The 16,330-nt window shown below is 45.1% G+C and overlaps 1 protein-coding gene across 1 annotated transcript in view; it reads left to right on the forward strand.

Annotated features, from left to right (window-relative positions):
* Positions 1-16,330, forward strand: part of LOC108102515 (nesprin-1) — a 52,558-nt gene that overhangs the window by 11,065 nt on the left and 25,163 nt on the right. Inside the window, 10 exon segments of the mRNA XM_017207551.2 lie at positions 3,994-4,266; positions 4,769-4,935; positions 4,992-5,268; positions 5,328-5,990; positions 5,992-6,207; positions 6,209-7,936; positions 8,126-12,526; positions 12,528-13,013; positions 13,015-13,572; positions 13,574-16,330. Coding sequence (XP_017063040.2) covers positions 3,994-4,266; positions 4,769-4,935; positions 4,992-5,268; positions 5,328-5,990; positions 5,992-6,207; positions 6,209-7,936; positions 8,126-12,526; positions 12,528-13,013; positions 13,015-13,572; positions 13,574-16,330 — 11,526 coding nt within the window.

Here is a 16,330-nt window from a genome sequence, read left to right on the forward strand (position 1 = left end):
AGTAATTGTCAGAGAAAAGGTCTTGCAAGCTGATTTATGATGGTTTCATTTTTAATTGCATATTATTTGTAAATTTTGTTTAAACAAATATGAGCACTTTCTGTCCTGAGAACAACAATTAACAAATTAGTCTCATAAATGTTTTCTATCTCAGGGTTTTTGATCTTATATGACTTCCCATTAAGTCTCGCTAAAAATTTATAAAGTCCACATTCATTAGCATAAATGTGAGTAAATATGTACGAGTACATACCTTCAGGTTCTGCACAAACATTTGTCATGTCTGAGACCCAGTCCCATTCTTCCTTCCCTGGATAGCTTCCAAGAATATGTTAAAGGCACACGCAGGCCAAAGCTACCTACCAAAGCTAGAAATTCCTCAGCACATTTGTCTAGAGCTGCTCTCCATCTTTCTTCGCTTCAGTCTTTTAACAATGTATAAAAAAAGATTGAAGGAAAAATGGTTGAAAGAAATCCAAAAAAAGACCGAAGCGAAGTTGGCCTGAAAGCCAAACAAAAACCAGAGAGTTGCATTAATGCCAGATACATAGTTCCGTTTCTGGCGGGGATCGGCCGGTGGCTTCAATTGCATTGCCATTAACCCGCCAGAAACCCACGCTACACGCCTACTGACTTACTTTCTTGTCCCGAACCCGAACGTAGCTGATTTAATGCACTTTTGAGTCTCTTAACGGAGTCTCGCAGATTGAACGTGAGCCATGTTGCGTTGGGTGTCTCAAATGCGTTATCTTTTAATACCACAACGGCAATCGGCAGACATAAGCCGGCAATTTTTTAACCAACCCACACTAAAGTGGTTATATAGTTAGTTTTTTTTTTTAATGGAAGATTTCAAAAGTTATAACTATTTTTATAGAAAATACCATTTATTGGTTAATTTTGGGGTGAACATTTTCTATGAAAAGTTATCCATCAGTAAGTTAGCTTTCATGAAGTTTTGTTTTTATAATTAATCTTTGAAATATTTAATTCATAATAACGCGGTAACTTTTCGTTCTTAAACTCATGTAAAACTATATATTATCTATATATATTTTCAATATTTATAAATAAGATAAGTCTTGAATACGAGTATATAACAAAAATAAAACATTTATATAAATATTAGCTTTTTGTGAAACTTAAAAAAAACTTTCACTTGCATACCAGAGGATATAAATTTAAAACAATTTTTATAAATATTGCAAAGTTTTTTTTTAAACACCATTAGGTTAACTTTATTCCCCTTACTGTACAGATAGTATATTGTATAAGTGCATGTGCGAAAAGCTGTTGCCGGCCGGCCGGCAATTATTCCAATACAATCCTAACCGGGCAGCCATTGAAAACCAGTTCCTCGACTTAGAGAGTGTGCGGCTCGATAAGGCTTGTATGTGTCTACTTTTTATGCCACATAAAAGGAGCAGCAGACATGAAAGGGTCTCATACCCCGCCTTTTGGAATTGATTTCCAGAATGCGTGGGTTGGGCTTCCCAGATTGAAGTCATATTTCAGTCGTCCAAGGAGTTGAAGAGTTGCAGATGCAACATCTACATCAGAGTTATGCAACATATGCAAATGAGTCATTTAATGTGCATAATGACAGGGCAAATTGCACAACGATTGGCTTGACACGTCGTCTCAGTGAGGCAATAAATCGTACTCTTGCCATTGCAAATAAAAAGTGATTTATTTAATTTGTGGTTTGTATCTATTGAAGCTTCGCTAGACCTGTCAATTAGCAAGCATCTTCCACTTTTTTTCCCCCATTTACTAAATGGTATCCAACAGATACACACCCGTAGGGTGTCATGTAAAAAACAGAAAAATATTTGATGGGGCAGCCGAAAAAATGTTTGTTTGGTATTCGTTTGATTTGAAGCTCAGTTCAAGGTGAACGAGGTTTTTTTATTGCTGGTCTCGCTGGCGACCCAAAAACCCGCTCTGGACGCTCGCTTTTCATAGAATTTGATTAAAATTTATGAATTAATTTAGATATATGTAGATGGGTCGCAGTGACAGAGCTCGTTGGATGTTCAATTTTTGAGTGGATCCACATTTCCAGTTCGCTTTCATTTCTTTATGACATAATTGATGGCAACGCCCCGGCACGAGTCGTGCCCTCCAGTTGGCATTTTCAGCATGAGAAACCCATATCACGAATCCCCGTATAGCTAAAGTGAAAGGATCAAACCATTAGAGGTGCTTAAATTAGAAAGGATTTTGTGGCTGGGAAAGTGGGTTATGAATGCTGCGGGTAGAAACATTTCTCAGGTGCTCATCTAATTGTGTTGGACAGGTGACAGGTTGGACAGTAAAAAGATTAGAAAAGATTTACAATACTCTAGAGTGTGGACACTGAATCACCTAGGGTGACAGATTATGGTTATGACTGACTGGGAAATTAGGTAAAGTTTATTGCAATACCCGTTTTTAGCAAGATTTTATAGGACAAAAGCTTATGAGAATACCTAATAAGACTATTATAATCAAAAAGATGACACATTTTTGTATAACTTGAACTTGTTAGAAACATAAGAATGAGTCTCATCGAAATATTATTTGTATTATAATAGATGAAATAGTTTACAAAACTAAACGAACTTGTATGATACAGCTCTAGCTACAGGGCCTTCAACGTGTATTCCAATATAAACCAGCCTTTAGACTTGTTAAAACACTCTAAAAACAACTCACCACACCTCTTCTTATCAACTTATAGCAGAATTAATTATAATCCCCAGCGGCCTGATCAAGGCAAGGTACCCATTTTCCGATTAACCCAGAAGACCCACTTATTTTTTTCGATGTCATGTTCGTGGAGTATTAAGTTCCTAAGAGACGCCCAGGCAACGGCTGTAATGACATATGTCAGCCCGAAATAAACAGCGGAAAGACTAAAGAAAACTTTTTATATAAAGCACTATGACACCATAAATTCCGGAACTAAATGGGAAATGTAAAAGAAAGAGGCGTAGCTAGTGGAACAGGAAACGGAAGCATTGAAATTGATTTCGCTATGTCTGTTCTGAAGGAGAGAATTCACACAAAAATGAAAAGTTTTTCTTTGCTGTAAAAAAGTTTTACCAAGCATTGTCATTGTCTTTTGCATGTTGGCAACAGTTGAATAAAGTTTTTTGCACAAACTATTTACCCACAAGAAAGCTCAATTAAATGCTACACTCAATTACAATTACCTTTGTTGTTTGTTAGTTTGCTGCTTTTGGTGGCACTTCCGTTTGCTGCGGCCTTAATGGTATTACCTTAAAAATTGTAATCTTTTGTGGCGAATTCAAGTTAAATGCCTGCTCGTGCCAGTTGCCAATCTGTCTTGTCCGCACTGAAGTATCACCGCGAATTATCGCAATTTAAACTATTTTAATTGATTTAATGCCATTTAATGTTGCATTTGATTGATTAACCGAAAATAAACTTATGCAAAGCCTGAAAGAGCATTCGAAATTGACCAAAAAACCAAAAGCATTAAATCCGTTCACTGCACCCCATTAAGTTTTTATATTTTCTTAGCTATGAGTGCATAACGTGGGGATAGTGCTTGTGATATAGTCATAAAAGTGGTTTTAAAAAGTAAACTAAAAGGCACTTGAAGGCAATTTTGGTCTATTTTTGACCCCTTTGAGTGAGAGTTGGCTAAACGAATTAAGTGAAAATTAATTAGGCGGGAAGAATTTGATTAAAGATCTACTTTTCATGGTTTTCAGCTTATCTAGTTGATGATTCAAAGCTTAGAATAGAGAGTGTTAATTATTTTTTATGGTTTTACAAAAATTTCCAAGTCTAAGGGTCTAAGCTAGAAAAGTACAACCCAACCGGATGTATCTAAAAACCCTTTAAACAGACCCAAACTTAAGCTTCTTAATGAGACATTCACTCCTTAAGATGATTATATCTGAAATATTTAGTCTAAAAACAGTATGTAAGTTTTATCAACTTTAATCATATTTAATCTATAATCATACTTAACCATTTCAGCGTGTTCCACCGCTTCGTATCGATGACTTAATCAATGACTTACGCGATGGTACTAAACTAATTGCATTGCTTGAAGTTCTGTCCGGGGAACGTTTGCCCGTGGAGAAGGGCCGCGTCCTGAGACGTCCACATTTCCTTAGCAATGCGAATACGGCTTTGCAATTTCTGGCCAGCAAACGGATCAAGTTGGTCAATATTAATCCCGCAGATCTGGTGGATGGGAGACCACCAGTTGTGTTGGGTTTGATATGGACGATCATCTTGTACTTCCAGGTAAGAATTTTTATATCTTTTTTATAAGTTAAAAAACACAAAAAGTGCACTAAAATCACGAATTGAGAGCACCATAGAAAAATTGGTTGCTAGATGTACACCTTCTCACGAGGCTACCACCAGTAGAGATGTACACTGAAAGTCATAAAATGAAGTCCACAAATGTTTTGAAACTTTGAACGTAATTAATCCTATGAACCTTCTTTTTCTATATACTTTTTTATATTGGTATCATAATCTTTAAACCCACACACACAAGCTTCGTAAAAAGAGGCGGAAAAACATAGTAGTAGTTATAAATTATGCGCCACAGGTGGGTCCAAGTCGAAAGTGTAATTGTTGTTATGTCGTGTGTAGTACCTCATTTTTTGGGTAGTAAATCGTTTTTAAGTTGGTAGCCAAACCTTTTAAGGCACTTCCATATCTTAAGTTTAACCATTACATTGCATAACATCCAGGAAGTATAGAATTTATTATTAACTCCATTATGTATTCATCATAGATCGAGGAGAACAGCCGAAACCTAGAGTATTTGGGTCATGGTATTGGCGGTTCGGTTAGTTCCCTCGACAGTGTTGGCAACCAGAAGCACGGCGACCTTAAGGCTGAGAAATGGAAGCAGGGTGCCAGGAAGACCCTGCTCAACTGGGTTACCAACGCCTTGCCAAAGTGAGTTAAGGTTAGATATAGATTCATATGGATATTAATTTATTTCATTTAAAAAGGGACAGTGGTGTGGAGGTTAAGGATTTCGGCGCCAGCTGGAGAGATGGCGTTGCTTTCCTGGCCCTCATTGATGCCATCAAGGCAAATCTGGTCAACTTGGCTGAGCTAAAGAAGACCAGCAACCGTCAGCGCTTGGAGACTGCTTTCGATGTGGCCGAAAGCAAATTGGGCATTGCCAAGCTCCTGGACGCTGAGGATGTGGATGTACCCAAACCGGACGAGAAGAGTATCATGACTTATGTGGCGCAATTTTTGCACAAGTATCCCGAACCAAAGGTGAGTTCAGTCAAAGGAGAAAAAAATAATTTAATACTTATTAATTTATATTTTTACAGGGTGCTTCCCGCGACCAATCGCATGCGCAACAGGAGGCGGACGAGCTGCGTCGTTTCCTGGTGGAGAAGACCACTGAGTACGAGCCCATGGTCATGATGAGCTCGTTCCCACGCGATTTTAGTGAATACTTATTGGCACGTTCTGAAGTCGATGCCCATCTGGCGGCCTATAACCGCTTGAAACAGCTTATTGAGAGCCAAAGCGGATTCCTGCAGGTCTCCCGCCAATCTTGGGAGGAGATTAACGAGCTGTGGCAGCGCCTCCAGTACCAGATGATGTACTGGCTCTGGCTACTGGACTCTGAGCTGCCCGGTGACTTTGGCACCGTTGGCAAATGGTTAGCCGAAGCAGAGAAACTATTGTTGGACAACGATATACCCAATGCTATGAATGAGGAGACGGCCGCTGTGATTAGCAGGAAGCTGGAGGAGCACAAGCTGTTCTTCGCCGATCTGCCACGCATTTTGGCCATGTTTGATAATGCCAAACGGTCTCCGTTGGCACAGCAGATACCCCTGGAGCAATTGCGTAATATGGAACGCCGTCTTCAGGAAGTCGGACCCAAGGCAGCGGAGCGAAGGATTCGTTTGAAGTTCCTTGAGCACAAGTGTTGTCTGATTGCCTTCCTTAATCTTGTGGAGAACAAGATGCGTGGCTGGACATGGAAAGTATGGTCATGAGGAGAAGGTGGCTCAGCAGCTGGAGCAATACAAAAACTTTGTGTCCCGCAACAAGATCTTCCAGGAGTTCCAGAAGGCCTTCGTTGATATGCAACAGGTGGTGGAGGAGTACAAGCGGGATGGTAATGTCCCACGCAAGGAAATCAACGAAATTGATAGGTTTATGTACGAAACCGAAGAGCGTTGGAAGCGCGTTTCCTATGGAACTGAAGTGCTGTCAGAACTCCTTGGAGGAAGTGGTCAACTGCTGGCGTAGCTGGAACCAACTGGCTCCCTCTTGCGAGGAGTGGCTGCTGCTGGCCGAGCAGAAGGTGAACCAGAGCGAGGATGAACGTCTGGACTTCTTCCAGGATATACCCGTGTGGAAGGATAAGTTTGATGCTCTGGCCAGTTCTGCTAATTATCTGATTGCCTCCTGTGAGGAACCCATTGCCCAGCAGTTGCGGCAACGTCATGGCGCACTCTCGGAGCGATTTGAGCGTTTGTTTGCCAACACCAAGCAGTATATGCATGCTGGTGACATTATCCGTTCGCGACAGGAGTACAAGTCGGGCATAGAGCAGCTATCCAGATGGCTTAGAGGAGCTGAAAGCGTTCTGGACCAGAGACAAGTCCTGGGCAACAGTGAACAAATCAAGCTGTATGGCCAGCAGCTGCAGCAATTGGCCAGCGAAATCGATGACAATGAGGAGCTGTTTAAGACAATCAGCAGGAACTTCCAATCCCTGATACAGGACCTTTCCCGCGACGAAGTGGACAAGATGATGAAGCTGCTGAAGCAAGAAAAGGAATCTTTGGTGCGCATACGCGCCCAGTTGCCTGCTAAGCTGCATCTCTTCCATCAACTTCAGATTCAACAGGAATCTCTGGAGGCTGGTCAAAAGGAGATCCATCAGTGGTTGAGTGAGGCTGAGCAGCTTTTGGGAACCCATAACTTATCAGGTGGACGTGATGCCATCAATGAGCAACTGCAGAAGCACAAGACCTACTTCTCACGAACTGTCTACTACAGGTCCATGCTGGAGAGCAAGAACAAGGTGTTCCAGAATCTTCTAAAGGCTGTATCTGCGGATGACAAGATCGACACTGCTCCTGCCTCGCAGCAAATGCAGCAGCTGAATGAACGCTTTAACTATGTGATTCAGAATGCCCAGCAATGGGAGCAGCGCTTGGATTCGGCTGCTGGTGGATGGAGCAACTTCAAGGACAACGAACGTTTGGTTAGTGAATGGCTCACCCAGGCGGAATCCATGCTGGTGGAGAAGCACATCGAATCGAAGACCACAATCGAAACGCAGAAGTACTTCTTTGAGCAGGTCAACGATCGCTGGATGAACAATCTGGTGGAGTCCGCTCAACATCTTCTATCCACTCTGCCCGCTCAGGAGCAACCGGCTGTGGTGAATAGTGTAGAGCAATTACAATCTCGCTGGAAGAATGTGCTTTCCCAGGCTCCTTTGCATCTACTGAAACTGGAATTCAGACTGGATGAGAATGCGTTCTATCAATCCTTGAAGGATGTGGAGAAGGAGTTGCAGCTGGAGCAGCAGGCCCTGAATCGCAACGAGGATGTGGACTCCATTTTGCAGCGCAACCAGCAGTTCCTTCTCCAGCAGGATACAGTTCCTCGCCTAGAACGTTGCTTGCAAAACATGCAACGTTTGGCTAATGCCCATAGGCAACAGCAGCCCGGTGATATAAGCTTGGACCAGGCCTATGATAATGCCAAGTCCCAGTGGCAACTGTTGTCCAACAAACTGGGCGACATGCGACAGACCCTTCAGCAGATCCCGGCCCAATGGCAGGGATATCATCTGAAATTCAACGACATGGTGGATTGGATGAACGGAGTGGATCAGAGCTTGAAGAATATCGTAAATGAAGTGAATACCATGGAGGAATTCGAGAAGGAGAAGGTTGTCTTCCAGGTGAGATTCAAAGAATGTTTTCCTTTAAGCTTTCCATTTCAATCATCTTACAAATAATCTTCTCATTACCCCATCACGCATGCCTTAAGCTGAGGGAGCTAGTGGTAACTAATCTGCTTTTATTTATAACTATTTTTAATATTATTAAACTATAACCTTAACTAATTAAACATTCTTTAATTGCAACAGAAAATCTGCCAAGATGCTGACAATAAACGCGAGGATATGAAATGGCTGGTAAAGACCTTGGATTCCCTGCTTAGCTACGCCACCGAAGACGAAGCTAATCTTGAGCAGAAGAAGCTGGAGGATCTGATTGCTCGCTACAAGAACCTTATCCCGACGATTGAGATCACCATGGTCAAAACAGAAGTCTTCTCAAAGTGTTACACTTACCGACGTGAAGTTCACGAGGTCGTTTGCCTGTTGAACAAGGTCAAGGATGAGACAGCCAATATACCAGCTCCCGACAGTCTGGAGCGTGTGAATCACCTCATTGAAGACCAGCAGTATGCCGTCAATCAGCTGGATCACCAGCGTCCGCACATCATGTCTATGCTACAAAGAGGACGTGATCTTATCAAGGATGTGCACGCCCCGGCCTTTGTTAACAGTGAGGTCAAGAATCTGGAAACTGGATGGAATGAGGCGTACACTAAGACCACTGACAAGCTGCAGGCCCTGAAGGGCACCCAGGCTGTATGGAGCGAATTCGTTGACCAAAAGAACGACATCTTCTCCATGTTGCAAACTGCGGAAACGGAGCTTCGTTCCTTGACTCCATTGCAAACCGACCCGAAGAACGTTAGCCAGGATCTGAAGTCGAAGAGAGATCTTAATGTGCAACTGCAACAGGCTTCCCATCAACTTTTGCCTAAGTTGCATGCTCTCAAATCAGAATTGGCTCCTCTGGCTGCTCCCGACAAGCGTCCTATTCTGGAGAAAGAGGTGACCGAGGTGGAGAAGATGTTCTTTAACACCATGGAGCATGTCAAGGATCGCGTCGGCTATCTGGAAGACTACAGTGCCAAATGGAACAACTATAAGACTCGTCTGGCTGAACTTCAGGAGTGGGCCAACAAGGTTGCTCCCAAGAACATCGAAGCCCTTCAGTCCGAGGATCTGACACCGGAGGAGCGTGTAGTCAAGGTTCAGGCCTTCAAGCGTATCCTTGGGGATCGCATGAAGCAACTGGATCTCTTGGCCGCCGATGCCTCCGAGCTGGCCCCCAAGGAGGGCAACATTGCCGAGGCCAAGCGACTTAAGGGAGAGATCACCAAGCTGCAGGAGGTTCTCAGTGCCATCAATCGCAACGTGGACCATCAGGCACAGGCTGTGCAGGAGGATCTTATCAACTGGCAGCAGTTCCAGGCCGGTCTGCAACAAATTAAGCCAGCCGTGGAGCAAAGCGAAGTCAAGGTAAATAATGTAGTTTCTAAGCCCATCTCCCTCGAAGAAGCCGTTGCCATGCAACAGAATGCCCAACAATTCGAGACACAGTGCCAGGAGCAATTGGACAAGCTCCATGGCATATCAAACATCAGTCATAAAATGTTATGTAAGACCAATGCACCCGACGAGTTGGACGCCATGCATTCCCGTTGGACGGCTGTCCACGAGAATGCCAAGCAGGCGAGTGCCAAGCTCGAGAAGTTGGTGGCTAATTGGAAGTCATTCGACGCCGATGCCGCCAAGCTCGAGGATTGGGTTGGACAGGGTGAGCAGCTAATGTCCCATCGTCCAGCAGTTCTCAATACCCCACACATTGACAAGCTCGAAAAGGAGCTGGTCAAGCTGAAGTCCTTCAACAACGAGATCTCACAGCAGCAGGCAAAGCTCGTTACTCTGGGACAGAATGCAGATCAGATTAGCTTGCACTTGGCTCCTGAAGGAGCAGCGGCTTTGAAGGATCGTGTTAACCAAATGAAGGGAAAACTGCAGAAGCTCTCGGAAGCCACTCGCGGTCACATCAACGAAGTTTCCGATGCCATCATTTCGCGGCAGGACTTCAATGCCAAATTGGTTAACTTTTCGAACTGGATGGAGCAGCTGCGTAACCAGGTCACGCAAGTGGAAGAGATTAACCCAGAACGTGTGGAAACTAGTCTTCATGTCATTCACGCCTTACTGCAAGAGCATGCTGATAAGAAGCCCAGCTTTAATGCCATCTACGATGAGGTTAAGCAATTGGCTTTGGGAGCCACTCCCGAGGAGTCAAATGCTCTGAATGATGCCTACACCGCTTTGGTGGTGAACTATCAAAACCTGGAGACCAACATGCTGCAGAAGAAGGCAGCTTTGGAGAAGTGGACCGAACTGCTGGGCTGGAAGAATGACACCGAATCGCATTTGAATTACCTGAAACATCAGCTAGATAAACCAGAAGGACCCGCTGCCGAGGAACTGTCCAAGGTGATCGATGATATCGACAACTTAGGTCAGGGTATTGGTTACTGGAAGGGTCAGGCCAAGGAGATCGATGAAAATCCAGCCATCCAGCTGAGAGATGCCTTGTCTCGTCGTCCACTGATCGCCACCCAAATTGTGAATGATGTTGAGAACAAATTGGAGAATCTGAAGCTGCGCTCGCAGAGCCAACAGCAGCAGATTCAGCAGATGACCGTGCGCAAGGACAACTTCCATGCTCTGGAACATAACTTTGGACAGGCTCTGCAAGAGAATCGTGCCAAGCTGGATGAGATTCTCAGACAGCATCCAACTTTGAACAACATCGATCAGATCATTGCTGATTTGGTGGCTCTGAATGATGCCTTGAAATATCAGGCCGATCTGAAGGATCGCATCCATGACGAAGGTTCTTTGCTGATGCGTGAGGATATTGCTAGCATGCCTGCCATCCAGGAGAGCCTTCTGATTATGGATAAGAACTATGATTCCCTGCAGAACGAGATTGCCGAGCGCATTCAGAAGTACAATCTGATCAGTCAAGCTTTGAGGGAGTATGCCGACTCCAAGGATAAGTTCTCCAAGGAGCTTAAGAAGGCAGAAGATCTGTTCAATGCCATACCACAGCAGCCACGTGATGAGACTGAACTCCATCTGGCTTCTGACAAAACAAGAAAGACCTTGGAGCAGTTGCGCAAATCCAAGCTAAGTTTGGATGAGCTAGAGCGTAGGGGCAGCAATGTGGGCAAACTTTTCAGTGCCATTGGAGAACCAATTCCTGAGGAAGTGCCACAGGAGGTGACTGCTGCCAAGCAACACTGGCAGGATCTCCATGATAAGACAGCCAAAAACGCTCATGTCTACGAAACGGAAGCTGTGATTTGGTCTCAGATCGAGGATGCCAAGAAAGATCTGTTGCCTTGGTTATCAGAAACCAATCAAGGACTCTGCGATGCTGCCGATAACTCTATTGAAATTGAGTTTGGCCCCATGCGCTTAAGCAAATATCGTACAGAGTTGCCTTCCTATCAGGCCCTAAAGGATTCCATTGTAGAAAAAACCAATGAGTTGGTTAAGATCAACAAGGGTGCCGAGATTCCAGCTCTGTCTGCTTTGAATAAACTCTTGACTGAACAGTTTGCTGAAGTGAGCAACAATGCTGACCGTCTTAGTGCTGTTACCACTTCGTTTAATGATCAAGAACAAGAGTTACGCAAGCGTTCGAAGGAAGCTGGCGAGCGGGTGAGCAAGCTCCGTGAGCAGCTGATCAAGTGCGATGACATGTCTGGTGATAATAACAAGATCATGGAACGTCTCCTGCAATGCCGTGCCTTGCGTGGTGAACTCGATAATAGCGGCAACGAAATTGACAATATCAAGCAAAAGGTCGATGAGTTGCGTAATCTCTATCCCACTTTCAGTGAGTCCATTATACCCAAGGAGCTCAACAATGTGGCTAAACGCTATGAAAACGTTGATCTTTACGCTAAGAAGATTGAGAGTTCTCTTCTACAGTTCCTGAAGAAATTCCACGCCGACAAGGTGGGCATGCTGAAGCGCATCGTTGCCACCCAACGTGAAAAGGTGGCCTGGTGTCAGCCAGAGTCATCCAGTGACAAATACAACCTGGATGTGAAGAAGTCCTCGCTGCAGGAGGTGAGCAAGAGCATTGATGATTGCAAGGCGCGACATGCTGAGACTCTGAAGTCACTGGAGATGCTAAAGGCTGTGGAATCGCCACAAAATCTGGCAGAACTCACCAACGACGCTGAACTGCTGCGCAAGGACATGCAGGCCCTGCAGGATAGCTTTGACAAAATCAAGGGAATCCTCGATGAGAACGTAGACTTGTGGTCGCAGTATGAACAATCGAACGAGCAGATATCCAACTGGTTGCGAGACGTTGAAGGACGCGTTAAGGCGGAGACTAGCAGCCAAGTTAATCTACCCGAAGTACCACAGAAGCTTCAGGAGCTGTCCATTCTCCAACAGGATGTGCTGGCTCATGAGCCCATAATCAACAACCTTGAACAGACATCCCAGCAGCTAATTGAAAAGAATCCAGAGGCAAGAATTGGACAGTTTGTAACCCATTTGGTGCAGCGTTACCAGGCCGTGGCTAAGGCACTAACTGGCTATATAGATAAGATTCGTAGTGCCCAGTTGTCGAATGCCAACTTTGCCAAAGGCAGCCAAGGACTTCAATGAATGGTTCGGAGATGCCAAGATCGAGTTCCAGGAATTGGCCCGCATGGGATCACCTGGATCTTCATCAGCCACAGCTCAGCAACTGCAGACCGTTAAGAATTACATCAAGACCTTCGATAATGGCCAGGTTCTACTGAACAACGCCGTGGACATTGGTGAGGCTCTCTATCCGGTGGTTTCCCCTGAGAATCGCGAACGTATCCGTTCTGATCTTCGCCAAATGCGTGAGAAGTTCGACTATCTGCGGGATGAAGCGAATGCTTTCATGCAACAGGTTGAGGGTGTTTTAATTCAGAAGACTTCCATCGAAGAAAGCTATACTCAGGTTTCGCACTACCTTAACGAGTCCAAGGCTAAGGTTCCTACCGGTGACGAACTGTACCCAACTTTGGCCACCAAAAAGGCTGGTCTTCAGAACTACAAGACCCAGCTGCAGGAGATCACTCTCCACAAGAATGCCCTGAAAGCAGTTGCACGACAAGGCTGTTACCCTTTGCGATGATGAATCGGAGAGGAAGACCGATGAGTCTATCCAAGAGTATAATACACTCTCCAAGAAGATTTCCGATAGGATTACAACCGTGGGTAACCATGTGGTTAAGCACGAGGCCTACGATCAGGTTCTGGAGAAGGCACAAGACTGGCTTAATACCATTAAATCTGAAGCCATTGACATTCTTAACGAGACCACATTTGAGAAGGAGGGCGCAGAGGAGAAATTGCTTGTGGTAGAAAATCTTCTGCAACATAAGTCCGAAGGTGATTCCATTTTCGATACCTGTCATAAGCTATTGGAAACAGTGCTCACTCAAACCCATCCTAGCGGCCATCCAGCCCTGCTCAAGGGTTTCGAGGAACCGAAACAGTCTTGGGAGGACTTCATGACTCTGTGTCAGGACTCGTTGGTGAAACTGAAGCAACTCTGCTCGAAATGGGATGAGTTTGACACAATCATTGAAGAGCTGGACAACTGGATGAAGAACGTCGAGGCGGTTGTTAAGAACCAGAACCTTAAGAGTACCTGCAGAGGCCAAGAACGCCCATTTGAAGCAGCTCCAGGACATTGCCAAGGATATTGAACGCCGTGGTGTGGCCATCAATGAGCTAATGGATCAAGGGCGTGAGATCGAAGGTGAAACTGATTTGAATCTTAAGTTGTCTCGCTTGAATACTCGCTATCAGACTCTGAAAAATCTGTGCAAGGAATCGATAGCCAAATATGTGAACTATGTTAAGGATCACGAAAGCTTCGATAACGATTTCGATGCCTTTAAGCAGAGTCTCCAGTCTTCTGTGGAAGAGTTAGCTAAGGCCAATGAAATTGTGGGCGATCAAAGCTTGCTGCAGGATAAGCAGAATAAGCTGCGTGAGATGTCTGATAAGCGCATTTCCGATTCCACTCTTTTCGAGGGACTCATCGATCGCGGAGAGAAACTCTATGGTCACACCAGTCCGGAAGGTCGTGAAATCATCCGTCAGCAACTGCGTTCTCTGCGCACTCTGTGGGACAACTACACTGATGACCTGAACTCTGCCACGCAGAATATTGATCAATCTCTGCTGCTATTCAATGAATTCAGTATTGCGCAGGATCAGCTTACCAAGTGGCTGAAGGATGTGGACAAGGCTATGCAGAGCCACACCGAGCAGAAGACAACGCTGCAAGAGAAACGTGCTCAACTCCAGAACCACAAGCTGCTCCATCAGGAAATCACCACCCACAATGTTGTTGTCGATAATGTCTGCGATAAGGCACAAATACTGGTCGATCAGATCAAGGATAACTCGTTGAATGTGTACCTCGCCTCGATTAAGCAACTTTTCCAGAGCATCGTCCAGAAGTCCGATGTCATCCTGCATAACTTGGAGGATTGCGTCCAGAAGCATAATGAACTGAACAATGCATTGTCCTCAGCCAAGACTTGGATATCCAATGAGAAAGCCAAGCTCCTGGAGTGCGACGATGCTTATGGCGAGAAGGCCGACATCAAGCGAAAGATCGAAACTTTGGGTCAGTTGGCTCAGAACAAGCCACAGGCCTTGAAGTTGATTGGTGATATTCGTGATCTGTTTGAGAAGGTGAAGCCATCGACCTCCGACAAGGGCAAGGAAGTCCTGGAGAAGGAGATTGAGGAGCTGGAGACCACCATGAAGAGTCATTTTGATGACATCGAGGGCATTGAAGGCAAACAGAAGGATGTGCTAGCCCAGTGGGATAAATTTGAAAAGGCTTTGGAAGAACTTACCAAGTGGTGTCGCAATGCTGAGGCTGTTTTCCGAGAGCAGCAGCTTAAGTCTACCCTCCACGAGAAGGTGGAGCAGCTGGAGAAGTACAAGATCCAAAGGGAACTCATTCTGCAAAAGGAGAAGGAGATCGATGCCTTTGGAGATGCTGCCCATGCCTTGCTTAACAACTGTGGAGCCGACCGTCTGAAGACGCTTACCACTCAGATTACCAACCGGTATCAGCTACTCCAGGTCCTTAGCAAGGAAGTGGTCAACCGCTGGTCCAATCTCGTTGACGATCACCAATTCTACCAAGATAAGTACAACGAGGTGGATTTGTGGCTGCAGCAGATTGAGGCCCAGATGGAAAAGGTCCTTTTAGATGAACCCGCTCAGAGCTCTAACATTCTTCAAGTGCTGCTGTCGGAGAAGGAACAAGCAGAGAGCTTGTTTGCTGGCTTAAATGCAGCTGGAGAAAAGGCTCTGCCAGAGACATCGACTCAGGGTAGGGAGAAGATTCGCAAGGACTTGCGTGATATTCGCGATCGTTGGGATAAGCTGGACGAGGGCATTCGCAATCTGGAAAAACGCCAGGAGGCCCAGGGTGTTCAGCTGTCTAGCTACCAGGACATTCTAAATCAAACAGTCAACTGGCTGGATCAAGTGGAGAAACTTCTTCACAATGAAAACCCAGCTAGCTGGACTAGTGCCCAGGAAATCCGTTCTAAGCTGTACAAGTACAAGGCCACCAACCAGGACATTAACTCCCATAAACGCATCGTCGAGGCAGTGAATGAAAAGGCCGCTGCTCTTCTGGGAAGCGCTGCTCCTGCCAATGCTGATGAAATCTCCAAGGCTATTGCTGAGGTGAACAAGCGTTATGAGCAAGTGGGTCAAGATTGCGCCAAGTTAGTTGCGGATCTTGATGGAGCCTTCGATGTGTACCAGCAGTTCAGCGAGCTGCAGAAGGCCCAACAGGACTACCAGAAGAATCTCTGGGATCGCCTTACCGGTTACTCTGACTACTCTGGAAATAAAGCAGCTCTGCAAGCACGACTCCAAAAGATTAACGAGATTCAGGATGCTTTGCCCGAGGGAGTGGCCAAACTAAAGTCCCTGGAGGATCACATTGAAAAAGAGGGTAGTAATATTCCCGCCCGTTCCAAGGAGGCAATGGCCCGTGATCTTGCCAACTTGAATGTGGACTTTGAGAAGTTTGGTGTATCTTTGAGTGACGTCAAGAGTGGCCTGGAGAATCGTATTCAGCAATGGAATGACTATGAAGTCAACTTGGATCGTCTTATCAACTGGTTGGGTGAAGCCGAGAATGCTCTGAAGAACTACAATCTGAAATCGTCGTTCGAGGAGAAGGAAGAGCAACTGAATCGCTTCCAGTCCTTGGCCCAGAACTTACGTCAAAACGAAGCTGACTTTGACAAGATGAAGGATGATACCTCAGAGCTGGTGCAAAGTTCTGGTGAGACCAGGATTGCTGTAAATGTTCAGCAGGTCTCTTCCAGATTCCAATCGATTCAGGCAACCGCTAAGGAGATT

This window comes from Drosophila eugracilis, unplaced genomic scaffold (assembly GCF_018153835.1).
Source record: "Drosophila eugracilis isolate 14026-0451.02 unplaced genomic scaffold, ASM1815383v1 contig_1197, whole genome shotgun sequence".
Lineage (NCBI taxonomy): Eukaryota > Metazoa > Arthropoda > Insecta > Diptera > Drosophilidae > Drosophila > Drosophila eugracilis.